Source organism: Marmota monax, unplaced genomic scaffold (genome assembly GCF_021218885.2).
Source record: "Marmota monax isolate L192 unplaced genomic scaffold, Marmota_monax_Labrador192_F-V1.1 WCK01_AAM20220418_F8-fsc00151, whole genome shotgun sequence".
In the NCBI taxonomy this organism is placed as follows: domain Eukaryota; kingdom Metazoa; phylum Chordata; class Mammalia; order Rodentia; family Sciuridae; genus Marmota; species Marmota monax.
The window spans coordinates 1,722,198-1,748,595 of record NW_026694226.1 but is presented as its reverse complement, the minus strand read 5'-3'; the positions used below and the strand labels follow the sequence as shown (position 1 = coordinate 1,748,595).

Sequence of the window (26,398 nt, the reverse complement as noted above, 5' to 3'; positions counted from 1 at the left end):
ATGGCAAGTTAAGGAGGCAGCTCCCATTCCCAGGTAGGTTTTTTAAACCTGCTTTTATTAATTAACTGTAAGTAATACAAATATTCCAAAAATATAAACAGACACTTAATGGCGTCCTACATTTCAAGTTTTTGAATACAACAAATTTATCAAATCATGAAGCAAGGTAGTCAGAATCCCATAGCCCAGTCACAGTGGGAAGCAGACTTCCCCTTCAAATGGCATCTTGAAAGGGGAATGTGGCAAACTTAGGGTAATTACAAGCAAAGAAGCTCATGGGCCAAAGAGAAGGGTCTGTTCCAGGAACAGGCCCCACAACATTAAAGGAGGGGGGCAGATGGCTAGACCTTTGACCTCTCCCACAGTTGAATATGCAGATATTTACTGGCATTAAAAAAGAAAAAGGAAAAAGACAAAACTAAGTCCCCGTTTCACAAAAAAGGTGACTTAAGGGCCACAGTGGTTAAATAACCAACTGAAGATCTGAAGGGAAAATAGGCTTACCTTTCTCATACACTTGGCCTGGCAGGAAAACTACATAAACAGCCATTCGTGGGGCTGCCCTACTAATGAGGCCTCCCAATAAGAAAGGGAAAGCAGAATTGCATGGGATCCATTTCCCAGGGAATGACTGCCTTCAGACTCCCATGCTTTAGTATAAAGAAGCTTCTGGGCCACTGTTAAGAGGTGAGTTTACACATTTAAACATACAAAAAAAAAAAAAAAATCTTTGGGAGGCAGGAGAGGGAGCTAAATAGAAGGTCCCAAGTTAACTGAAGGCAAATTCACTCAACCTCTCTATTAAGGGACCCATGGGCCTACAGAGTGTCCCCTCTACAATGTGCAGAGTGAAAACCCTTACCTGACCCTTTACCAAACTGGTCCTGTGTCCAAAGCTCCCCCTATAAGAGGGACACGAACATCAGGCTTTTGATTTAGAAGCCCAATCAGAGAGACACACTGTGTCCCTGAAGAGGCACCTTAAAGAACTGAACCTGGCAGGGGGCAGATTCCTGGCATGGCTTGAGTTGGTGCTGACACCAGGCACGGTGGCCTGACTCCCAAATCCAGTTTCGACAGATAGTGGGATGAACTGGCTCCCTTCCAATCTTGCCCTCTTTCAAAAAATGAGTCTGCCTGATTCCTCTGAGGAATTGCAATCACTTGCTCTTAACGCACTGTGAAACTAGAAAGTGGATGGCAATGATGGCTTCAGGCTGGCTCTGGTTCACACCGATGTTCTGTTTAGGTCTGTTCAAGTTGCTTTTCTGGGAAAATAAAGACGGGTAAGTGGAGATGGCATTTCTGTGGAAGAACTGTGTGTGGGCAAGAAAGTTCTATAAAGCAAGGCTTCATGCAGGACACTCTCCCCAAGCCAGCCTGGGCTTTGGTCATGGATAATGCTCTAAGCACTCAGCTAAGTCTGAGAGAAAAGGGGGTGGGGAGTGGCACAGCCTCTTCCTCCATGTGGAAAAACAGGAAGATTCAAAGGAGGGCAGAAAAGTTTCTTAAAATTCAATCGGCTTTGAGCCTCTTATTGCTTAAATAAGAAAAGCGTGGCTGGGTCAAATGGCAGAAGACCTGGCCACCGGTTAACCCTCAGGGTAGGGTTTCGGAAAGAGGCCTCTCCTGACACCAGGCAGGAGGCACTGAGGCCAGGGCCTGGATCTGAAGCCACAGCTGGCCTTAAGAGTCCAAGCTTCTACTTTCCATCAGAAGATGGCGTTCCTTACTAGCACCTGGAACACTCTTCCCCCTCAGTTGTGCCAGGACCCCACAGGGATCTGGGAATGCTGCTGGGGGAAATGACCACATGAGCTTTGGGGGCTCTGTTCCATTCTGTGATGCTAAAAGACAAAGCCTCACAAACTTGGGACAAGGAGGGACAGTGGCTGCACTGGAATACTGCAAAAAGAAGCTAGCCAGCCAGCTACCACTCAGAACCCTGAGCTGCTACTCCACCACCTGGCTTTCTTCAGATTGGTTAGTTTCTCAGGGTAGAACCAGTGTGGGGAAACTAAAAAGGAAAATAGGATGAGTCCTGAGTGGGCGGTGTCCCTGCACCTGAAGCAATTCACTAATGATTTATGACACCTGCCTCCAGGGAAAACAGAGATGGGGAAAGAAACTCATTCCCACTCCAGGGAGGAGGGAAGAGAGGAGAGAACCCCACCCAGCCCCTGGGGAGGCCATGATTAAGGCAGTGATGCTGAGGTGAGGCCCTTTTGGGGGGCCCCCTGTGCTCCCAATTACAGCAGCACTTCCCCTTTTCTGCCATGGGGAAACTTCCATTTTGTGACCTTGAAAGCATTCATGATTAAGAACCTTTGAAAACAAGAGACACCCAAAGTTCAGGAAGATGACAAACCAAATGATAAGACGACCCTTTCCCCTCAGTCCTGGAGACGCAGGAGTTCTAGGCCCAGGAGAGAAAGATGACAGCTAGGAAAGATGAAGGTTGGAACAGACAAAGCTTGGCATAAGACAGGCCCCAAGAGAGGACAACAGGAAAGAGCGCTGCCCAAGCAATGGGAGGGGCTGGGACAGCTTAGAGAGTCCTTCCCAGCTTTTGAAATAGAAGTGCTTTGGCCAGCACCAAAGAGAATCCCTGAAGAGCAGACTTAGGAAAGCAGCTCAGCTGATCTACAAAGCCAAGGGGATGCACATTCATGCTTTGGGGGTTTATCTTTCCTGCGCCTCCAGCACTGCCTACATTCACCTCAGGCCCAGAACTGCAGCTTTGCCAGAAACAAACCAGGCCCAACTCTCCATGTTTAGAAAGAGAATTTTAAAATGGCGTCAAGAACGGAAATAAGTTATCTGTCCTCTTCCAGGGCAACGAGAAGACCTCCTTCCCCAGAGGATCAAGACTATGGCTAGGTGGTGAGGAAGGCAAGCCCAGTGCTTGAGCCTTGGGGAGATAGAAAGGGCCCACGGCAGACAGTCAGTTGGAGGGAAGCAGCTGGTGGGCCACAGGACCTGATGGTCGCGGGGATACTGGTTCTGGAAACAAGTTCTCATCTTCCCAGAAATGGCATCTTTTTGTCTGCAGCAGCTGGTTGGAGAAAGTTTTTAGGAAGGAGTGTGCCTGGGGCATCCAAAGGCAGCCTCTGGCCCTTCCTTTCTCCTTGGCATGGGCCTTACAACACTAAGGGAAGGCTGTGGTTTGGCAATGGAGCCTGTGATAGTCTTCATCCCTGTAAAGCTCAGTGGCTCATATGGTGACAGGAGAAGAGATGAACTAACTTGGGAAGAGTCTTGATCTTTCAGCTTCTCCCCCACTGAAACACTGAATTATCCCAAGGCCACAATTCACCGCAATACACACCTGCATACATACACTCACTCACACTCACCACACTCACACACACTCATCTTGGAAACCCAACTCAGGAAGCAGATAGCTCTGGATATCGTTGGTCTGATCTGCCCACTGGGCACCTAACCTGCCCTAAAGCTTTCCAATCAATTTTCCCTATTTCCAGGCCCCATTTGGTGAGGTGCCCCAGCTTCCGCTCAGTCTGTCAGGCTGATCAGAAAGGCACAGTGTAGCAAAGTCCCCTACTGGGATGGCCGTTGCTTGGAAGCAGGAAGGCTAAGGGGCCCGTAGTTGCCCAAGGCTGGTGTAGACATCATCTGCTCCACTCAATTCCTCAAAGATTGGGATCAGGTTCAGCAACTCAGTATCTGCCATGTCATCAAACCAGGACTGCACAGGCACCTGGGCAGGAAAAAGGGAATGTCAATCTCCTGGCTACCGCTTCTTCCCTTTCTCACCCTCGATCCCCTGCAGGCTATTGGGTTGACCTGGGGTAGTGTGCTCCTTTGGTGAAGGCTTTGGTCCCCCAGCCCACACCCTCTCTCAAGCCCTACTTTGTACGCCTGTCTGGACCACTCACTGCATTCTCTGGGTGGAAGATGTAAGAAGCAGGCGAATTGTCCAGGATCAGAGTTTTCCTCAGGTCCCGCCCCAGGCGGCTGAGGTCCTTGACATAGCAGCCCTGATGGAACACACAGGACTCCCGGAACAGGCGGGCCCGGAACACCCCACACCGGTCTAGCAGGTCAGTCACAGGGTCGGCATACTGGAAGGAGAGGATGCCTTGGTTTGGATGCAGTTATGGTACCCCTATGGTATCCTAAGGGCCAGGAAGCAGCTGCTGGACCACACCTGTGGCTGCCACACCTGTTCCTGTTCTTTCCTCCCCTTCTGCCCACAGGTACCTTGGCCAGGCTGGCAGTGAAGAGAACACATTCAAAGAGTTCCCCCATTCGTCTCAGGAACTCATCCACGTAAGGCCTCTTGAGCACATATACCTGAGGAGAAGCAGACGGGCTTGTTGGAGATGCCCTCTGAGGCAGAAGCTGCATGTGTTGGTCTCCTTTGCCATGGATACAGAAAGTAGCAAACAGGTCAACTTCCCATCCCAGTTTCTTAGGCCAGTGGGCTGGAACCTTTTGCTCCAGCCCAGGCTAGCATCATTCCCTCATCAGTATTGTGCTGGTTCAGTGGTCCCAACCTTAACCCAGCTCAGGAAGAAATGCATACACCATGTCCCAGGAGCCATCTCTGATTCCAGCGGTAGACTATCAGCTGCCTCCAGAAACAAGTAATCAAGAATAGGCCTCACGGATGGAAACAGCCTATCCTGGATTACTTGAATCCAGCCACAGCCTCTGTGGGAGCTTTCTGTCGTTGGCTCCAGCAGGACAGTCCATCCAGGTCCCCATCAGGCAAACCTCTGCCTTCACTTGGCTTCTCTGAACTTTTTTCTCCCTGATGACCACAGATACTGTGTCATGCTATAGCACCCTACTGCCCCCTTTTAAACTCACACCTACCAGCCATCGCAAACACCAGTGTCCACCTTTAATGATCTTGCAGGGTTTTTTTAATATTTATTTTTTTAGTTTTTGGTGGACACAATATCTTTATTTTACATTTATGTGGTGCTGAGGATTGAACCCAGTGCCTCCCGCATGCCAGGCGAGCGCTCTACCACCGAGCCACAACCCCAGCCCCAATCTTGCAGATTTTGCTCTAAAAGGTTCTTTGATTACAGTCTGTGTCCTACTGCTTCCTGCTATCAGCCTACATAGGTGCTTCTAGAACTAAATCCTCAAAGTCCTCTTATCCATACCACTCCTTAGCTTAAACAGTGCATACCTACCCTAACTCCCTTCTAGAGCCGATCCAATTTGGCCACCAACTAATTTGGCTCCTTTTAACTCTGCAAGAACCACTCTCTTTCAAGAAGCCACAATTTTATTCCCATTAGTCTGCCAATTTTTCAACCTCCACAGCAAGCCCCTCCCTCTTCCTGGCTTTTTTATCAAGCTTGATCTCTCCTTACCACTCTTTATTTATTTATTTTTTTATGTGATACTGAAGATCAAACCCAGGGCATCACACGTGCTAGTGTTCTACCACTGAGCCACAAACTCAACCTAATCTCATCCCTTTTTTATTATTCATGACCTCCTCATTAATCAGGAGGTCACAGTATGTGTGTGTGTGTGTATATGTGTGTGTGTGTGTGTGTGTGTGTGTATATATATATATATATATATATATATATATATATGTATATATATATATATACTTGTTTCAAAGTATGCAAAATCCATGGAGAAAAGAGGAAGGCCATCTCCATATCCTCAATTAGACTGTAAAGGGTTGCTGGGTTTGAAAGAGCCTCTTAGTTGGGGTGATGCAGAAACCTCCTTCTAATGGAGGTGGGACATGTGACAACCTATGGAAGCCTCAAACCTCCTCTACTGTTTGACCAGGTCATGAAAACAACTATATATAGGCTACCAGGTTCCAATGGCCTCTGATGTGAGGCCAACTGGCAGGCCTTCTGAGCAAGCATAAGGTCTTTCCCTACAAACTTCACATGATCCTCAACCCCATATAGAGCAGGTTATATAGGGCTGGAGCCTAGTTCTATTTAGAGTCATGTGTTCTTTGACAAATGTCTACAGAGCAGTTACTTGGGCAGCATCCAGTATAGGGACCTAAGGGGAGGGAAATAAGACAAGGTTTCCAAGAGATGCCTGGATTGGGGAGGAAGAAATTTACTAGCTCCTCACAGGTGGCATGGTGATATGGGCCTTCCAGGCAGAGAACCACTACTGTTTCCTTGCCTTTATGAGGCAGACACACCAACTATTCAGGAATAGACACAAATGCAATAAATCCCTAAGTGTTGGCCACGTGAGAAGTGGTGATTAATAAACAATAGTTACTATACTAAATAATGTAAGTTGTTCTTTCAAATATCCTGGCTACAAAGACAAAAAAGGGTGACAGCTAGGGGCTGAAGGGTTGTTTGTTTGTTTGTTTTTAAGAGGACAAAGACTTGAGTGTCAAAGATACCAATAAAATAGGAGTAGCTAAAATTATAGAAAAGAGATCAATTGATAGAATAAAACCCTGAGTGGGGCAGAGGACCTCAGTTCAGGTGGAGCAGAAGGCAGATTCCCTACTGTCTGGGTTGGGTGTGACCAGGCAGGCAACTTACCTGGTGAGTGGTCCCCTCAATCTCTACAGGCACTATGAAGTCAGCATTATTGATTGGCTGGAAGGTAGAAAAATTAATAATATCAGCATGGTGAAAGAGACAGGAAGCCCCACCATATTCTTGGGGCGGGTGGGGAGAAGCAGATCTTGGAAGACTCCAGGAAACTACTGCCAGCCCACAAAGGGTTCCTGCCACAGTACTGGATGCCACATCCCCTTCGGGTTTTCCCTACTACTCAGTTCCCTCCTCAGCCAAATTTTACCTGAGCTGAGAGTTACATGGCTTCCCTGGGTTAACAAATATCCAGATAATAAATACAGGGGCAAGGCCAGAGCTGATTGAACCATGCTTTTATGTCTCCCCTGTGTGGAGTCCTAGCAGCTATCTGTGCTATGTGGCTGGGGGCAGATCTAGCCTGTTGGCAGTGATTAGGGGGAATAACATCCTTAGATATCTGTGACACCAGAGTGGGCCTGGCCTCTCCCTTCTGCTCACTTCTATCCTCACCTTTAGGCTGCCTCACAGCAATTGTTGTTAGACTCATGGACAGGCCCAAGATGGTATAGGAAGAGCTTTAGATGTCAACTTACCTTAAAGGAGCTATGCACAAGGGTTTCATCTAGGTCAATGACCACACAGATCCTTCCTTGATCTTCCTCTGTCACCTCTGGGAGCAGGCAGGTGCCAGGGATCTAAAACCAGAGCCAGGATGCTGAGATGTACCCACCAGCAAAGCCCAAAAGTTCCCTGCTGCAGAACTGTGGGAAAAGCAGGGCTGTTTGTGGAACTGGAATCACCAACCCAGGACAGGCACCACTTAAAGGCAGAGAACAAAGGAGGTAGAGTTGAGTCCTTGGTTTTAGCCTCCCAGGGGGCCTAGTGTTTGACATTGGAGGTGGCAACTAGGGCTAAAAACTGCAAGAAGAGGATGTGTAGCACCAGCTATCACCCAAACTTAATGGTGGGCTCTCATCAAATATTTAGAATGAATGGTTTCTCAGCATAGGGAATAAGGGCATTGCCCCGCCCACCACTAGCCAGGGATCAGAGGCCTGGCCAGAGTCACATACCTGATAAAACTGGTACTGTAGACACTGAAGCAGATCCGACTAGGGGAGAGAAGAAGGTGGTCAGTGCCAACTCACCCACATCCAAACCACTGCTTCTGCCTCCTAAAGAACCAGTCACATAATAACAGTGCCTTTTTACAAGGATCTTGTCAAGGCCAGAGCTTTCTTTCCACATTAAACCTGATAAAGGATAGAGAAGACAGTGTCCCTGTTCTTGGCTGTCACTGCCTCTCAGCTGACAAAGTAAGAAACAAGGAACTTGAATGGCTGATTCAGAGACATAAAGTTAGAGGCAGAACCAAATCCTGAACTCCTACTGTGGCTGTTTAGCCTCTTGCTTAGTCCTTAAACCCAGCCTCTCTTCGAAAACAGTTTCTATGCCTTCCATGGAGAGACAGGGGGCACATCAGGTGCCACAAAACATCAAATAAGCCACTGTGAAGCAATTATGGGTACCCAAAATGTGAGTGAAGGGAGGTGGAATACAGAGATCAAAAAGATACCCCCTCCCACCTTTTGCTTAATAAAAACATTATGATGTAAAAATTGTTATAACTATTCTTAATGAAAACCTTGAAGAAAAAAATTAAAATCCCAGCATTTACAAAAATCAAGTATTGGCATTTTAGTATGTTTTCTTCAAGTGTGTTTTAGCAGTCTTTTTTCCATAATATTAATACTATACAATTTCACAACCTACTTTTTCATTTAGTGTTGCGACTCAATAGTTTTCCATGTTGTGAGACTCTCCAAAAAAAATTAATTGCTTAGTAATACTGTCATGTTGCACTTCATGTAACCATTTCTCGCCATTGGATAATGAAATGATTTTTCACTGATAAACATGTCCTTTAATATGGTTTTGATTTTTTTTTTGGGTGCAGGGATCAAACCCAGGGCCTTGTGTATGCAAGGCAAGCTCTCTACCAACTGAGCTATATCCCCAGCCCTTTAGTGTGATTTTGAGAGATAGAACAGCTAGACCTTGGTGTTTCACAGAGGTGCCACTGGCAAAATAATATTTATTCGTCAGGGCTGGCTTCACCTTCAAAATTGTAGACACAATGCTTGTCACTGAGATGCATGCCTGTAATCCAGTGGCTTGGGAGGCTGAGGCAGGAGGATCACGAGTTCAAAGCCAGCCTCAGCAAAAGCAGGTGCTAAGCAACTCAGTGAGACCCTGTCTAACTAGGGATGTGGGGATGTGGCTTAGTGATTGAGTGCCCTTGAGTTCAATCCCCAGTACCCCACCCGACCCCTGCCAAATTGTACACATATCAGAAAGGGTTATTAAGAGCATGGCAGAGCCATCACTCTTTAATGACAGCACCACCTAGAGGTCGATGAGCTCCAGCTGAAGGACAAGGGGCGGGTAAATTAAGGAGGCCTATCTACTATGGTTTGTATGAAGCCGACTGCCTACAAGTCGACTGGTAGTAAAGCACCTAGGCAACAACTGGTTATAAGAGCCACTCCCAAGAGTATACCCTTTACAGGAGAGGCAAAGAAACCTCATTGTTACAGGGTGGTAAGGTGGCATTCCATGAAATTAGACATTATCAGAAGTCCACTGAACTTCTGATTTGTAAACTCCCCTTCCTATATCTGATAAAATGCTCAGACTTCAAAACAGATCTGTGCTTCCAGAGTACAACTACTAGTAATTTGCAGGAGGCAAGTGAGGCTTATCTGGTTGGATTTTTTGAAGACACCAATCTGTGTGCTATCCATGCCAAATGTGTGACAATTATGCCAAAAGATATCCAAGTAGCATGCTATATACATGGGGAGTGTGTTTAAGAATCCACTGTGATGTGAAATTTCATTCTCAAAAAAATAAAATAGGGGCTGGGGATGTGGCTCAAGCGGTAGCGCGTGCGCCTGGCATGCGTGCGGCCCGGGTTCGATCCTCAGCACCACATACAAACAAAGATGTAGTGTCTGCCAATAACTAAAAAATAAATATTAAAAAAAATTCTCTCTCTCCCCTCTCTTATTAAAAAATAAAAAAAAAATAGTATTTTTCTCACCTTCTTCCTGTAATAGAAACCCCCATCTCCCACCCCCACCCGCAATGGGGTCAAAAAGCACCCACATATATGATTGCAAGTGGAGAAATGGGGAACAGAAATCAAGTATTGGCAGTTTTTCCATTTTCATTTGTGTGAATTTTTAACAAAGGGATGTAAAAGATTAAATCAAGTCAAAATGTTCCAGTGAATAAGTTTCAGTAGCTCAACATTATAACAATTATAAATAAACCTGTTAGATTTTTTTCTGGGCAATGCTAGCATTTGGATTATTTTAAAACAAGTAAGATGCTAATTGATGGCAACTAAATGTTGTATCATTTTTATCATAAAGAAGATTCCATTCATTTTCTATGCTTTTCTAAGTGAGTGGTCCAACATGCAAATACATTTCTAATATTGTATGTCTTCTGTGCCGTTCCTCTAAGTTGTTATTAAAATACACTAAACTATTTTAAAAAAACACAACAGTAACAAAAAAAGAGAGCATGGCAGAATTTCAATTCCTTTGTTCCCTGCAAATCAGGTAAAACTTGGAAGGCAGCTTTGCATAGTAGAAAACAACAAACATGGGCTTTACAGTCAGAGAGATCTGAGTTTGAATTCTGGCATTACCACTGATTAGCTATAAACTCTTCTGGCACTGCATACCCTCTAGGTCTCAGTTTCTGTATTTTCAAAGTAGGAATCCCATGAATTCTCCAGAGTTGCTGTGTGGATCACAGGAGACAATATATGCAAAGCACCTTGCAGGGGCCCTCGGAAACCAAAGGGGCATCTGGATGGCTCATGACACAAACAGGAAGTAAGAGCAAGGAGATGGAAAGAGGGGGAGTCTCTGAATCAGAGATCTTTGTAAACTCAGGCAAGGCTACTTTGTCCACTTGCTGTGGTCTACAGGAGTCTCCACCAGCAGACCCTGCTTTACTTCATCACACCACCCTATCTAGCTACCTTGGCAATGGTGTTGGCTTCCTCCTTGTATGCAGCAAGCTCAGTTGAGGAGCTTGACTGGCCAACATGCTGGGCACGAAAACAACAGAAAAGGGCGTTGAAGACGCTACGTCCTCGAGGCTTCTTAGGAGAAGACTTGGAGACCAGGCCTAAAGAAGAAAGAATGACAGAGGCATCAGCTATACAACATAGTCTTTACCTGCATCCCTTCCAGTCTGTATGCCCTACCAAGGCACACAGTATATGCCTGCTGAACAACCACATAGAGTTAACAGTGGAACATGCATATTTTTATTTCATCACTTTCTTTCTTTTTTTCTTCCTACCATTTTCTCTTTAAAGCAGAAATGGCAGGAAACCTGTTTAGTTTGGACAACAGGAGACCCTGAGCTGCAGAAGATTTGTTATTCATTCTATGGGCAGCAGTGGAGGTGGAGGGAGATAAGCCAGGTATACAGCCTAGATGTTCTGTTGCTCTGGTGACAACACACGAAGGTGTCCTCAAATTTAATTCTCGAAGATATAAATCCTCCCTGGCTAACAGCAGGTCCCAGCAGTACCATCTTAGACAAGGAAGTAACCTAGTTCCCTTTGAGTTAGTGGAGCTACATTCAGTTCAGTGTCATCTTCCCTAGATGCTGGGTACACGGCAGCAGAACTGAGTCCAATTTGCATAGAAACTCCAGAGTAGAAACTCACAAATGGCCAGAGCCCCAAGGAAGAAGGTACATTTTTTTTTGTTTACACTCTTATCTCTGTCCAACATTACAGACACTTTTTAAAAAATATATATTTTTTAATTGTAGTTGGACATAATACCTTTATTTATTTTTTATGTGGTGCTGAAGATCGAATCTAGGGCCTCACATGTGCTAAGCAAGTACTCCACCCCTGAATCACAACCCCAGCCCCACAGACACATTTTTTTTAATGCTCCCTCCCTTCAGAGATAAGGACCCTATTGGTAAAACATAGGTGGATTAAGCCCATGGGACAAGTGCACCCAACCCCTAGTCCTAGGGTGAGGCCTTTGCTTCTAGACTGCAGCTGCTTAGCCCTACTTTGGCAATTTGGGCTTTGGAAATAAGGCTTGGCAAAGCAGTCCCAGAAAGGCAAAGCAGAGACATTTTAAAAGATATGGCATTATAGGATTGATCAGAATTGGACTTCAAAATATCTTTTGCAAGTTCATTTTTCTTTAGATGAATTGTTCAGACAACTATTGTGCAACATTGGGGAGACACAATGGGTTCTGTGGTCAGGAGGTGGCGCTGCACAACCACTCTCAGAATGGTCCCCACCACAGGTCTTTCCCAGAGCCTGAGTGGAGACTGGCCTAAGAAATTAAGCCCAAGCCATTCCAGTTTAAACAGAGGGCAAATGCCTATAAGTCTTTGTGGGGGAAAGAAAAGCAAAGAGAATACACCAGTGAGGTTTCCATGTATTATTCGTTGGGAAGGTAATGTGGTGGAGGCCACTCAGGAGACACCTGGAGCTCCTGCAGCACAGTTCAGTCCTCAGAGCCCTCACTGAGGTAGTCCTTGCACACATGGGTAATGGGAGAGCCAGTGACCCTGGAGAGGATGAGAGAAAACCAAACTTTCCAGGACCAAGGGGAGGAAGTGGTCCTTATGTAACAGTCAAGGTAAATCAACACCACTCAAAAGACAACAGATTCAGCTCCAACTCAAGAGAAAGGCAGATACTTTCCACAGGTGCAGCCCAGGCCTCTCCAGTTGGGTCCAGAGGTCTCTCCTTCCTCTTCCCTGGTTAAGCCAGAGCCCTTGACACTAGTAATACCATTGGGAACCTTTTAGAAAACGACAGTCTTTCTAGCAATTAGCCCCAAAGCCTAGCTGTCATGCTTAAGCTCCTGGCCCTGAAAAACCAAGATTTTGGTCCGGGGGCAGGGGGAGGGGTTAGGGCTAGTAAGGGATTTTTTTATAAAGATGTGCTGGAGAATTCTTCAAAACTCCTCTGATTCAGAGACCAAATTCAGAGCAGAGCCCAGTACTTACAGACATGTGAGATTCCTTGGACCCCACCCCCATACACATACTATTCTTATAAATCTATGTAGAAATCAGAAGGAAAGGGCAGCTTCCACACCTGCCTGTTGGCCCACATTAAACTCCAAGTCCAGGAACTCAGGCAGACACCAACACAAAGCTCCAAGACCAAAGCTGAGCGGTTGCTTTTCCTTTGGTTTATGGTTTCTTCATGCAGAACCACAATTGAAGGCTTAACCCGGCACGTAGCCTTTCTTAAGAGGCCACACAGCCTGGGTCTTTCCTGAAGAGAGGCTGTCAGGAATGCACTCAGCATCTTAGTGACAGACACTGTGAAGACTGAGTAATCCTGAGAGGCAGCAGGGTGAAAGGGCCAGCTGGCTGGGGCCATGCAGAGGCTTCGCCTGTGCCCGTTGCGGGAGGCCCAACAGGCACAAGTGCCTTGGTCTTATACAGGGAGCTTGGATTCTGTGGAGAATGAGGGTCTTCTCAAAAACACAATATGACTGGGAGCCCCTGTGCCTCAGAGATCACAAATGTTCTGACCCTGGGGGCAGGCGCTCAAAGCAGAATACCCCAGGCCCACAACAGCAAGGTCAATACTCCCATCGTCCCTCACTCCCCCTCTGCTGTGGGCCTCTCTCCCCTCCTTTCTCCAGGCTGTCTGTCCTCCTTACCTTTACAAACACCACTCCTGAGAATTCATCCAGGCTTGCTTCAGCCTCCCACAATATGGCTGCCTCCCCATAGGGCCTGCAAGAGCCTCAGCCCAGTACATTTGTGAGTCTCTGACCTCTATGTAGCAGGTGTGCAAAAACTTTTTGATTGGCTGTGTGAATAACTCAGGGGTCTCTGTCAAGTCTACAGAGCTAGGACTTGGGAAACCTACTAGTTTGCAATAGCCCCAAAGAGCTGGAAACAAAAACGCCTTGAGCAAAGCGGCACTGAAGGAGCTGAGTACCTAAGTCAAACTGCTGGGTTTTTCTGGGCCTCAGTCATGTTAACTGAGCACTCATGATGTGCCAGGCCTCTGCTGGACACCTGATATCACTACAAGTTCATTTAGAGGCACTAATGCCCCAATTTACAGAAGGAAAGCTGAAGCACTGACAGGTTAAGTAACCAGCTCAAGGTCATGAGGTGGTCTAACAGCAGAGCCAGGATTTGAAATCATAAATGTAGCTAAGACTCTTAACCATTACCCTGTAGGGCCTTTGACAGTTCCAAGACCATTGTGCACATTTACTCATGCAACAATTGGGAAATTTGGGAGCACTCTCAAGATCTTTTCTTGGGAACTTTTGCTCTATTCCTCTCTAGGATGGGCTGGCTTGGTGAAAAATCAGTTTGAGGTCCAGTCCCCTACTTTCTTGCATTCTCTTGGGCAGCCCATCAAAGGAACAGGGATAATGGTACAAGGCTCTGGGATTCCACTCCAAGGGAATCCATTCCCATCCCTTTTCTGTACCTGCTTTGACCAGCAAATACTGAGGTGGGGATGTGGGAAGGTGGAACCAGGAGCTTTGGCCCAAGACCCACTTTGTTCAGTGGGTTTGGAACCACTCACCCACAGAGTGGGATCTGAAAGTTGTGTCAAAGAGCCTTTCAATGGCTCCTTTCAGCCAACACTCAGCATTGTATCTCTAACATCTAGGTGCATGCAGGCCACTCACTCCCTAACCTCTCTGTATGATGAGGAGAGGCACCAGCCTCTCTACCCAGAAGGGAAACATTGGACACAAGGATTTACAGGCCTGAAGGGGTTTTATTCCATATGGCTTTCCCAATGAGGGAAGGCAGGATCCAGTGGGTATCATGAAACTCCAGTCAGCTGTTCTCCCTCCTTCATCTCCCTGTTGCTACCCTCTTTGTGGACATTCAGTCCTTCTCCTGCCCAGCTGATAATGTGCATCTGTTCTCACTGCTCCAAATATCTGGTTTAGGGCTAGATGTCTAAAAGGAGCATCACCGACTTGATGAAGGAGCCACCTCTGATGCAAGAAGAAAGTGGGCACTGTTGCTGAAGACATGGAAACCAAGCCACAAGCTTACTGCTGGAGCCTCCCTACGGAGGCAGGATGTGGAAAACAGGGGGATGCAAGAGTTCTCCCTCTACTCTGATGACTGCCTGGGCTGAGGTCCAGGCTCTGCCAGTTACTAACTCAACCATACAGCCTCTTGGAGCCAAGTTTCCTCATCCATAAACTGGGATAACAGCAAGAACCTCACTCAGGACTGAAAGGATAAACAAAACAAGAGTGAGGCACTGTGCAAACTCTAAGACCAAATGCTATGTTTGGTTTAATTATTATCTAATTGGCAACATCCTGCGCCTCATTCATGGATCACTAATGGGTGACATCATGGGTCTTATTTCAGGAGACCAGCGACAGTGAACTAGGAGCCCTCCCAATCCATTGTGTGGTTGAAGCCCAAGAATACAAGATGAGGGAGAACACTTGGAAACACTCATTATGAGCAGGTTTCAAAAAGTCAAAACAATTTCTATACGTTCTCCCAAATCCACCACAATTTGTGTCCCAGTATATAAGCCCCTGACTAGTACTCCACGAATGAGAGGAAAGGCTGTCCCATTTATTGTGAACACTGCTCTCTCCCTATATATCCCCTTCATTGCTTCAAGAAGCACCAGATAAGAACACTACTGATCTCTGCCTCAAAGAAGAATGTGTGTGGTGCACCAGTACATGCGCGTGCGTGCACACATAAACACACACACAGATGAATACCAGCCTTAATAGGACAACACTATTTTTAACCTTCTTTTGAAGGTCAGGTCCAAGTCCACATATCACTGTTGCCAACAACACAGCCTGGTATCCCAGCAAAGGAACTCCTCACAGGAAATCCACTCAGGACTGGGCAGAAGGAAACCTCTCAAGCTATACTGGATTTTAGCAAGCCCATTCACATCCAAGTATACTTTCTTGGTTTACCCCCCTGAAGTATTTCCTTCCCCACTACTTCCCATCCCTCCACAGTGAAAGGTTTAGTCTGGCTATTGCTATAAAATGGCCTCTCTGAGGGGCCTCTCTCCTTAGCTATTGGAGGAAGCATTTGGAGCATTTCCGGCCCTTCTTGGCCAGCTGCCTGGGCCCTGCGGCCAAGACACATCTGATTGGGGCTCCCCATGGAGAGGAGTCCTCCCAAGTTCTTGGCAAAGGACATCTGTGCCTTGGCTAAAGGCAGGAGCTAAAGTGCCAGGTGGATGGAAGGGCTTCTTAGACCAGCAGGTGAGTGGGCAGAGGGACAAAAGATGGTAGGTATAGTCATCCCACACAGAGAAAAGCCTGGAAACAACAGGGAAGATGGATGACCTCTTTCCCCCAAGCACTCCTCAGCTAACAGGCAAGCAGGGCCTCACCCAACTCAGGACTAGCTCCCAAAGTTCTAAAAAAGTAGCTGTGACCGACTGCATGGACTTTTTTTTCTTTTTCTTTCTTTCTTTCTTTTTTTTTTAAAGCAGTTTAAGCTATACTGTTTGGTTCTTACCAGCACATTCTACACTAGTGCCTTCCCTGCAGTCAGCATTTGGGATAGACCTGCTCCCTGAATGTCTCCTTTCTAAGAAAGGACTTCTTTGAGACCTGGATCCTTAATGCTATCTGTGGAATGAGGCTGGGGTCACAGGTCACATGCTACCATGCCTCTTGTCTTTTTCCTGTACCCTTTAGCAATCTGGTCTCTGATCTTCTTTAGGGACCTTCTCTCAAAGATTTAGTTTTGGGAGGAGGGGACCCTGGCAACTTCTAAAGCATGATCAACATATTCTGTTGATTTCAGAATTGGCTCAAAATGATTTACTGGCAAAACAGTCTCTTGGGCAGCTTCAACATTCTTTGAAAATGTACTGGTGTAGAGTCCCCAGAAAGTAGGGGACCCTCAACAGAGGAGGAATTTTCTCACAGATATGTCAACAGCAGGCTCAGCCTTCTAGCTCCGATTCAGAGGAATCCTAAGGAGTGTTCTAAGATGTCACCCAAGAAAACTTTAAGGGCTGGTAGGGTGGGCATGGTGGTGTATGCCTGTAATTCCAGCTACGTGGAAGGCTGAGGCAGGAGGATCCCAATCAAGGTGAGCCTGGGCAACTCAGTGAGGCCTTATTTCAAAATCTAAAAAAGGGTGGGAGATGTAGTTCTCACGGAGGGGGAGAAGGGGGTGAGAAAAAAAGAAAACTCCAAGGGTTAGATCTTACCTCTGCCTCTGGGGACACCCCAGCCCACGTAGCACCAGCTAGAGCAGGGGCAATATCGTAAGGGATTAGAATCAGCCATCTTGAGCCTGTCTTCTCCTGAGGAGGTGCTAAGCAGGTTCCTGGGGACTAACAGAAACCTGTTACATAGGGCACAACAAACACCCTTATGGTGGCTGTTTCAATTCCTGCCTTGACTCTCTGCCCCTGACTCTTGGAATGCTTTAGTCAAAAACCAAGAAGAAACCAGTGCCTCTTTCTCCTCCAGCTATACACCTACTCTAGGTTGCACGATGGTGAGATGGAAAGAGAACAGACACAGGAAAGTAAGGGAACCCTCTGACTGGTAAACAAAACAGTGGCTCTGTGGGCGCCGCTCAGAAGTAGGGCACTTGACTAGCAAGTGTGACATCCATCCCCACCCAGCACCGAAACACACACAAAACAAACAAAAAACCCCTCAGCTCTGCCATGCATAAGCAATGTAGCCAGGGCCTCAGTTTCTTTATCTGTAAAATGAAGATGCCTGTATCTCAGAGCATGAGAGTTACAGGAACTCAGGGAGTGTCCTGGCACTAATAAAAATCTTCCTCCTCAGTGTCAGCTGCTAGTATTAAGAGCAAAGCACTTTCATGCTCTTATCTCAATTTCAATCTCAAAATGTTCACACTTAAAGGGACCATAGAGATTTTTTTCTAGCTCATTTCAGAGGTCATGCAGAAGTAGTGACAGGACCAAGTGTGGGAAATGAGCCTCCACCAAAATCATTTTCTCTCTCTCCTTCTCTCTCATGCACACAGACACTGAGATTGGCCAACAAATTCCTTCTTCATGTGGTAGGCCTCTGTAGGACTAAGAGGAGTGTGCCATGCTAGGAGTGTGCCAAGGAAGCATCTACCTCCATGGACACTCACCTGCTCCTCCCAATAATCCTCAGCTTCACCTAGGTCTAGACAACCAGTAAAGCTGTGTCCACTTGAGAGAGCACTGAGCTGGAAGTCCGGAAACCTGGCTTATGCCCCAGTGTGGCTTCTAAGCTGCTCTAGGGTTGTTCCTGCACAGGCCAATGGGAAGAGGTCTCCCCTACCTGGTCCTTTATAAGGTGGCTTCAGATCACCTGGGGTGTGAAGTCAAGGGCACTTCAAAAAGTGAAATGCCAATATAAATGAAAGGCTTATGGGGCTGGTTAAGGTTGGACTCCTTAGTGAAGAGTCTGGGTGACTGCAGGGTTGTGTCCTCAGGCAAAGGTCTTCCCTTCATCTGTCAAGTAATTGCTACCTCATAAGGTTGTTACAAGGATTAAGTGAGGTACTAGATACAAAATTCTAGAAAATTCAGTGTCTTGCCCATGGTAAATACTCTATAAATATTGGCTGTGACCATTACTGGGTAAGTAAGGATCATTATACTATCTATTCACTCAGAAAACTTTAGGACTCTCTTTGAGGAACACAGGATCTTTAACAAACAGTAAAACTCAGCCCCCAAGGGGAATCTTCCTCCTCAGGGTTGAACAGGCAGTTGGAGCTACTGCTGTGCTTACCTGGCTCTTCTCCGAGGACACCTGTCAGAATCACAGGGAGCATTTGGAACACATGCATGCCTGGCCCACCTGTCATGCTCTGATGATTCAGTAAGTCTCAGGTGGGGGTCAGTAATTTTAGCAAGTGTCACAAGAGTCTCTGATGTATGTCCCTGGATAAGTGTCAGGGTCTAAAAGTTGCCAAGGGTCTTCAACCAGCCCTTCCAGGACTGGAACATGATTCAGCTGAAGTCCTGTTGGCCCCTCTCCACCATATCTGAGGGCTTAGAGTATCTTCAGGTCTCAAAGAACCCATGTCCAGGGTCTGGTTTGCCTTTCTAGGGTCGCTTGTTCTATTCCATACACAAATCAAAAGATCTGAGCCCGCTCTCCCTGCAGGTCCCTGTTGCTGTGGGAAGGACCCCACCCTATTCTGCTATGGAAACAGAAGAGCTGGCTTACACTGTCCCTTCCCATAAGCTTGTGTTATGCAATTTATGACTCTCCATAAGTCTGCTTGGTATTTCACTGGGGTTGGGACCATGTCTGTTCCCTGGAAACAGGGCAGGTGGGAAAGAGAAAATTTGAGAGGATGGAAGAGCTATGTCAAGAGAAAGAAGAGAGTCAAGTGTGGTAGGCCTCTGTAGGACTAAGAGGAGTGTGCATACCTGTAATGCCAGTCACTTGGGAGGTTGAGGCAGGAGGATCACAAGTTAGAGACTGTTTCAAAAAAAATTTTAAAGGGTCTAGGGATATAGCTCAGTGGTAGAGTGCCCTGGGTTCAATCTCCAGTAGAGAGAAAGAGAGGGGGGGAAGAGGAAGATACAGATTAAGAGCAAAGCCTGTTTGGGGGGTGGGAGAGGGGATGGGCTTAAGAGCTCCTGGGAGAGAAAGGACACATCAGCTAACCAATAAAACAAGACATGCACACCTCCAGCCCAGAGGGAGACTGTGGTGCCCACTAGAATACTCATTGTGCAATAACAGATCCTGGTGCAGGCACATCCAGACCTTAAGAGTTAGGCACTTTGCTGACAAAGAAACTGCATTTTAGTTGATTTCTGGTCCAGAGAGGCTTCCAGTTCTAAGAAATCTACTAGTTCTTTCATAAGATTTGCATGTTAACATGCTCATCTGTGTCCCAATTGGGAACTATCCCCCCTTCAGAAGAGGGAAAGAATTATGTCAGAGCCACACCCTATATTTACCCACCCCCCACAAGTGAATTAATTACCAAGCTTCCCAGATCTGGCCAGGCTGAGACAGAATGAAAAGCAATTTAATGCTACTTTGTGCTCTCTCAATGTTCTACCTCCAAACCAAGGCTGCGAAGGCATAGTTTAAGAATATCTATTTCTCTTCAAAACCTGTTTCTTTTCCCATCTTGTTATTAAGATTCCTTAAAATAATCTGAATTTCTCAGAGCTCATTAACTCTCAAAGCAAATGCAAACTGTAAGAGAATGTGGCACATTGTCCTCTTGAGTATTGTTATAGCCATCTTTGGGAGGTCCCACAACTGCCATGAAGGTTTAGTTAAGACTTCAGAGACTTATATGAGGCATATTACTCCCTGGCCTCCTCCCAGATGCCCAGGCACCAGACAGAATGGCTGAAGCTCCAAGGTATAAGTGCTACTCAAGGCACGTGCAGATAAAATCCCATTCCGAGTCACAGTGGTATAAAGAAGGGGTCTGTGCAGGAAGGCTATGTGTAAGCCTTAGAGGTTGATTCTTCCAGAAGGCCCAAACCCCCCTGTTTGACTGCTGTTCAACCTATGTGTCCTTGGAATGGAAGGAGAATAGTGTGGCAGTCTAGCTACATTAAAAAAAAGGTATTAACATTTATTAATCATTTACTAAGTGCTGGCATTATAGAAAGGTAGATATTATTATTCCTATTTTACAGATAAGTTGCTTGGAATACTAAAGTAATTTGTCAAATCTCACTGTGAATAGGTAGAACAGTATTTGAACCCAGGCCTGAACCAACTGGGACAATTATTCCCAATAACAGTGAACATTTTTTTTACTGCCTCTGCATATTACCTTGATACCATTTTGCCCAATCCAAGACTCAAACTTCCCAGGGTGTAAATAAGAAACAATTACCCAAAAGCTAGGAGGAAGAGAGTTGAGGAAGAAAAGTGAAGAGAAACTGTGTACACACACACACACACCACACACACAATGCCTGTATATTTGTATATTGTCTTTCCCATATTTAAGAGCATTTCTATTAATTCTTCACAGAGAGGTTGGGAACATGGATTCCACCTGGGCTAGGAATGTGACTTCTATAGTATGTACCATTTTAACAAATCCACACTAAAGTATTTGGGAGGTCCACAAAAAAGAAACAACCACTTCATTTTTTTTTTTTTTAACTTTTCTCAAGTTATCTCTAGCTCAGAGGGAGGAGACAGGAATACTACCACCTCTGCCAACCCCCTGAGGAATTTTTCACAGAAATTCCCAAGTCCTGCTCAGTGACTCTAAATTACCTGGGAAGCTCCAGCTTTGAATGCTGAGCATTTACAAACTTATAAACTTTGTTGCTGAGTTAGGAACACTCTCCTAACTCAGCAGACACAAGCTGAAATAGCCACAAAGGCCCCACACCAAAGTGGAGAAAAAGCTCCAAAGGAGAAACAGGGGTAAGCCTCAGTGGTCTCTGGTCTTTAGAAAAGACCAAGGCTGGACTGGAGAGAGGAGAAAGCATAAGCATACACCCTGGCCCTGCAGCTCAGCCAAGGAGCACCCCACCCACAGAGCCAGCTGAGGAAGAAGGGCCAGCAAGACTTCTTTTTCGGCTTTCCAAATTAAGGGCTTAGCTACCTCTATAGCAAAAGGTGTTTGGACAGTTTCTTGAGTGAATAAGGCAGAATTTCTCCCTTCTGTGGAGAAAGCAGGAGCTAGAAAAACTTGCTGCCATCCTAATTTTTAGGGATGTCAGAGAGTCTGAGAGGAAGTCTTACCATTATCTATCAGAACATGCATAGTTTCACATGCGAGAATCCAAAGGTTCATCATCCCTCCCTGGGAAGGGGCATCATCAGGTCTCTCCCACAAGAAAGTATCTCTGACTCCACCCCCCTCCCCAGGGGGGCAGGTCACGAGCTGGGGAAGAGGCTGCCTACCTTTTATTTCACACTGGTAGGTCACAGCATGGGCCCCAATCCCTTGGCTTTTCCCCATCAAAGCACAAAACCTACAGCACAACCTCCCAGTAAGGGGGTGACACACTCCTATGGGGCTGCAATAAGTGGCCATTCTTGCCAAACTGATATTAACTTTTCTCTTTTATTTTTGATGTTACACACAATCCTGTCCTTGCTGTACCAGGAAGCCATTTCATCCATCTGTCTGGGAAGATGATCCAATTTTGGTGCTTTTATCATCGAAGCTTTCAGCAACTTTGTTCTACTTCCCCTACTGTAATTACCTTTGAATCATCAACACACCCAGACAGCCTTAAAGCTCAGAGAGGAGAATGCTAAAAATGAAGGGGGGAAAAAACTGCAATGGAAAACAACTTCACTAAAAAGCTACTCAAGCTAAGAGCAATTTCTTTCTTTCCAGAAATTTACTTAATAAACTGCCTCACACTCCTTCTAAGCAGGGCTTGGGGATGGGATATGGGGGAGAGGGAGGAGGGTAGGAACTCTTCAAGGAGCTAATTAAAACATTTGCCCCCTCAGCCTAGTTTTGGTTTTAAGATGCAGTACTGTTTGTAAATGATGTGGGACTCAACAAAGTTGGCTTGGTGGTTTCTGGGTGCCCAAGCAGTTCAGAAAAGAGGTATGCCTTCTCTGGAATGCAGTCAAATTTCATTGGGAGGGGAGGGTGAGACCCAGTGTTGGCTTCAGAATTCAGATTCTTCCAGGGATAAGTCTGAAGGACAAACCACACACACACACACAAAGAAAACAAATACGTAACTCTAAGAAAATCCAACCAACACCAGCAACTTGACACTGTCAAGGAGCCAGCTGCTTTGCTTTCTGCTGTTATCTGGCCTGCCACTTGCCCTGGTGGATGAAACTTCCAGCTCTGCTTTGTAAGATCCCACTTCACAGTTCAGCTTTCCCTCCTCTTGGTGTGGCCCCACCATCCAGGAGAGAAGGATCAAGGAGGAAGCACAGGGTTGTTCTTCCTGGCTTCTCACCACAGCCCCATTTTGTATCCTTCCACATCCAGCTTTCTTCACTGCTGGCTAGTGCTTAGGGTCCTTTCCTGGGGATGAAGCTGGGGAGAGTGGGAAGAGTCTGGCAGTGAATTATAAACACAGGAAGCCTCCCCTTGTAGGCTCAGCACAGCAGAGCAGCCAGCAGAAACGGTGAATTTGCTGTCTGGGTCACACAGCCAGATCTGTGATACATCCAGGAGAGCAGGGATCCTGGCAACGCCAAGGTCAGGGAGGCAGGGGCCTTCTTGGGGTTGGGGATCCGAGTAGGCAAGGCTCCGTTCTCGGGATAGGCTTATTTAAAGGGCCAGAGAGGCGAGAAGCAAACAGTGCCCCTCCCCCTCCACTAAGGGAATTCCAAGAGGCTGACACACCATCCCAGCTGCTCTGCCTTTAGGCAAGTTGGGGGGAGCTCCATGGGAACACGAACCCCGAGAATAGGTGAACTGCTGATTACCATTGCCAAACAGGGATGTGGAGCGACACCACCAAGGCCCTGCACCTGGCTGCCCACCAGCCTCTAGGCCTCATTTTAGCACGGGTCCTTCATGCCCTGTTGGAGGGGGGTTGGAGGGCAGGAATGCTCCGATCAGGTCCCTAGAGCGTGCTCTCTCCTCATTCTCAGGGCCAGGTGGCCCCAGTCCTTGGAGTTCTCCAGAAAAAGGCGACACTAATTCTTACTCCCCACGGAAATTCTGCCCATTATTTTGGACACATTCCTCGAGGCCAGAACAACATGGGGGAAGGGGAGAGTTTCAGGACTCTCACTGTGACCAAACAGCTAGTCCATCCTCGCGTCCCAACCCTCACCTCGCCCCCGCAAAAGGCCGACGAGGCCTCACTCTGCTCGCGTCCCCAAGCCCACCCCTCAAAATCCCCCTTGCTTCTCCACTTGACCCTCAGGAAGGCAAAGGTAGAGAGCCCACAGAGAACTCGCACTTTTTCGCTGCGCGATTCAGAAACACGCCGGGTCTGATGCCATCCGGCGAATTATGTAACCAGGGACACCGCTCCCGGGCTAAACAAACGCGGCTCTGTGTGTGCAGCGGCGGCCCCGGGGGAGCGCACCGGGGCAGGGAGGGGCTTCGGCCGGGCCTCGGGTCGGGCTTGTTTGCTCAGCAAAACCGGAGGGGGCAGCCGTGCAAGAGCCCTGGGCCACCTTGGTCCCGGGCCCGGCGCAGAGCCGTGAGCTGGCTAAGTCTGGTCCACCAGGGCCCGGGCCCCTCCCCCATCACGGCCGCCCCCGCCTCCAGACGGTGAACTTGGTCCCAAGTCCCACCGGACGCAGTCAACGCCTGCTGTCCGAGCGACCTAAAGCTTGGGGGACCTGGAAAGTGATGAACTAGAGTGCCGGCTCCATTCCAGCTTGGGACCCCTCTATCCCTCCTCACCCTTTCCTTTGGTGCTGGGGCAGCTGCGCGCAGCGCTGCAGGAAAGTGACTACCCGCCCCCCTCCTCCGCCTCAACTCTGGAGGGGGCGGACGCGGTGGGCTAGAGCTTGGAGCTCTACCTCTCCGTCTCTGCCCCTGGGGGAGGGTTGCAGGACGCGGTGACAGCTGCGCGATGACACCCCTCCCCCTTGGGTGCGGGGAGCTCGGGCCCTGCGTGGCCCCCACCCGGTATGAGTGCGGACCAGGACGCGGGGGCAGATGAACCCGGGTGTCAGGTTGGAATCACCCGTCCTGAGCCCCAAGAGGTCAGGGGCCGAGACGCGGATTCCGGGATGTGCTAGCCCCCTCCCCGCCCGGGGGCGACTCAAAGTTTTGGGAAGTTGCTACCCCTACCTTGCTTGGTGAGCACCAGGGCGTCTTCCCTCCGCGCCTGGGTGATGATGGAGCCGTGTTCCATCTAACAATTCCGCGGGCCCGGGCTGGCTGGGCGGGAGGACCGGCGGGCGCGCAGGCTGGGCAGGGCTGGGGGGCCTGGGCGGGGGCCCGCTCCGGCTCCCGAGACTCCGACTCCCACAGCTGTTCACATCCCCCCTCTCGTTTCCTCCCCGGGCCGGGAAGGGAGGAGGCCTGTACCGAGGGCGGGCGGCCCGGGCAGTGGCTCCCCCGGGTGCCCCCGGCCCCGATCCCCCGGTGGCAGCTCCGGGCTCCTCAGTTTGGGTCCAACATGGAGAATCCGGAGCGAAAACAAGAGGAGGAAATGGGACACGGGGCGGTTTCCAGGCTCCCCCCTCCCCTCCGTACTCCAGATAAACAACCCGCGGCTGCAGCGCCCACCCCCGCGCGACTCCCGGATCTTGACCCGGTCTCTCCACGGCCTGCCGGCGCTTCCCACTCCAGGCCAGAGTCCTAGGCCCGGGGACCCTCCACCTGTAAGCGGCCTGGACTGCAGACGGTCCGGAGCTTTGCTATTTTGTTACCGAAAAAGCGAATCCCCGAGGGGGGTGGGGTGGCGGGCGGGCAGGCTGGCGGGGGAGACTTGAAACCGCTCCGGCGTTCCGATTGGTCCTCTCGGAGAAAAGAGGCGTGGCCCCTCTTTACTATGCGGTGCGAAGACCCAACAACATTCCAATCGCTACGGCCACGCCCCCGGGCCACTCCCCCCTCTCCCGGCAGCGGCCTCCCAGTCTCCTCGGCCACACCCCCTTGCCAACTACTTAAAAGGCCACTCCAAAGCTCACGTTTCCCTGCTAGGTGCTGGGGTGTTGTTGTCACTGCTGTTCTCTCAAGAAGAAGAAGGGCTAGACGAGAAGCCTAACCTCGGATGGCTATGGTGGCAGAGGTCTGGAGCAGTTAACCTACTTCCTGCTTAGCCCTGCTTAGTACCCACTGATTCACACAAAAGAGTACAACCATCAAATTCAGAAAGGGATGGGGAGCAGGTGAGGACCTAGTACTCTAGAGTGTCATAGCTGGAACTGGCCTTAGGACTGTGTGACCTCCACATTTAAAATGAGACCTGAAGTGCAGGGCTTTACTCAGCCATTCACTTATTCCTATTCAGGCACCCCATCCTCCCAATCTATTCCCCTTCCCAATTGCTTTATCCTCAGCTGAATAGAGGTCTCTTAAAGGAGGAGCTTCAACCCTGTGGGCTCAGGCTGCCCAATCTCCTTGCTTTTCAGACCCCAGGATACCCTCCTAGGGCACTCTCTTGGACTTTAAACTCTCAGGAGATCCTTGCCTAAGATTGTAGCAAGGGATTTCCATTGGTCTCCAAGAGGTGGTAGCTCCAAAAAGGCAGGTTTCAGCTCAATATCAGGTCTTTTTCAGTTACCTACATCTCTCCACAGGTGACATGGACTGTCTTGGAAGGAAGGGAGCTAGCTGTTCAAGGTGGGCAAGTCTGGGATAGAGTAAGCTTACAATGAGTGACTTCTGACCTACTTCAAGCCCTAATGTGCCTAATTCAGTGGAACTCATTCTGCCAGTTAAGGGGCTTCCAGAAGAGTTGGAACTTCTCTATTCTCTGGGAATTGGGTATGTTTGATGACTTTCATGCTGAAGTTCTTATTGCCCAACATGCATAGGGTCTTACTAGTGGTCAGAGGACAAGTAGTCAAAACTTAATTTGCCATGGTAGTCAAAACTTAATTTGACATTGTCATAATATGTATGTGCCTGTGTGCCTTAACAGTGCTCATGCTTGCCTGTTCCTGCTGTTCCTGAGCACATACACAAAACCTTTTTATATAACACCATTTTAATGGAAATGCTGCTTTTCCAAAATGAAAGTGGCTGTTACAGAAGATCTGAATGATGCTTATGTAACTTTAAACACTGAGTTTGGGTAGATTCTAATTCATTAACAGAAGGGAAAACGGAGGAGTTATGACATATTTACCTCCCACCGTTTAAAACAATAGGATCCTTAAGGTAATCTTCAGTAGTCAGGTTGCCAGGAGGCTTTTTTGGACCCTGCCTCTGCTCTCTTGCAAGGTCAG

At 47.9% G+C, this 26,398-nt stretch overlaps 1 protein-coding gene across 1 annotated transcript; it reads right to left on the bottom strand.

The window, feature by feature from the left end:
- Nucleotides 1-34: 34 nt before the first annotated feature.
- On the bottom strand, nucleotides 35-24,655 carry Ctdsp2 (CTD small phosphatase 2). The gene is made up of 8 exons (XM_046466752.2): nucleotides 24,291-24,655; nucleotides 10,579-10,727; nucleotides 7,595-7,633; nucleotides 7,115-7,216; nucleotides 6,525-6,581; nucleotides 4,225-4,317; nucleotides 3,900-4,085; nucleotides 35-3,721 (listed from the first exon to the last, which is right to left on the bottom strand). The coding sequence occupies exons 1-8, from the start codon at nucleotides 24,352-24,354 to the stop codon at nucleotides 3,596-3,598; spliced, it is 816 nt and encodes a 271-aa protein (XP_046322708.1). The 5' UTR covers nucleotides 24,355-24,655; the 3' UTR covers nucleotides 35-3,595.
- Between the last annotated feature and the right edge of the window lie 1,743 nt (nucleotides 24,656-26,398).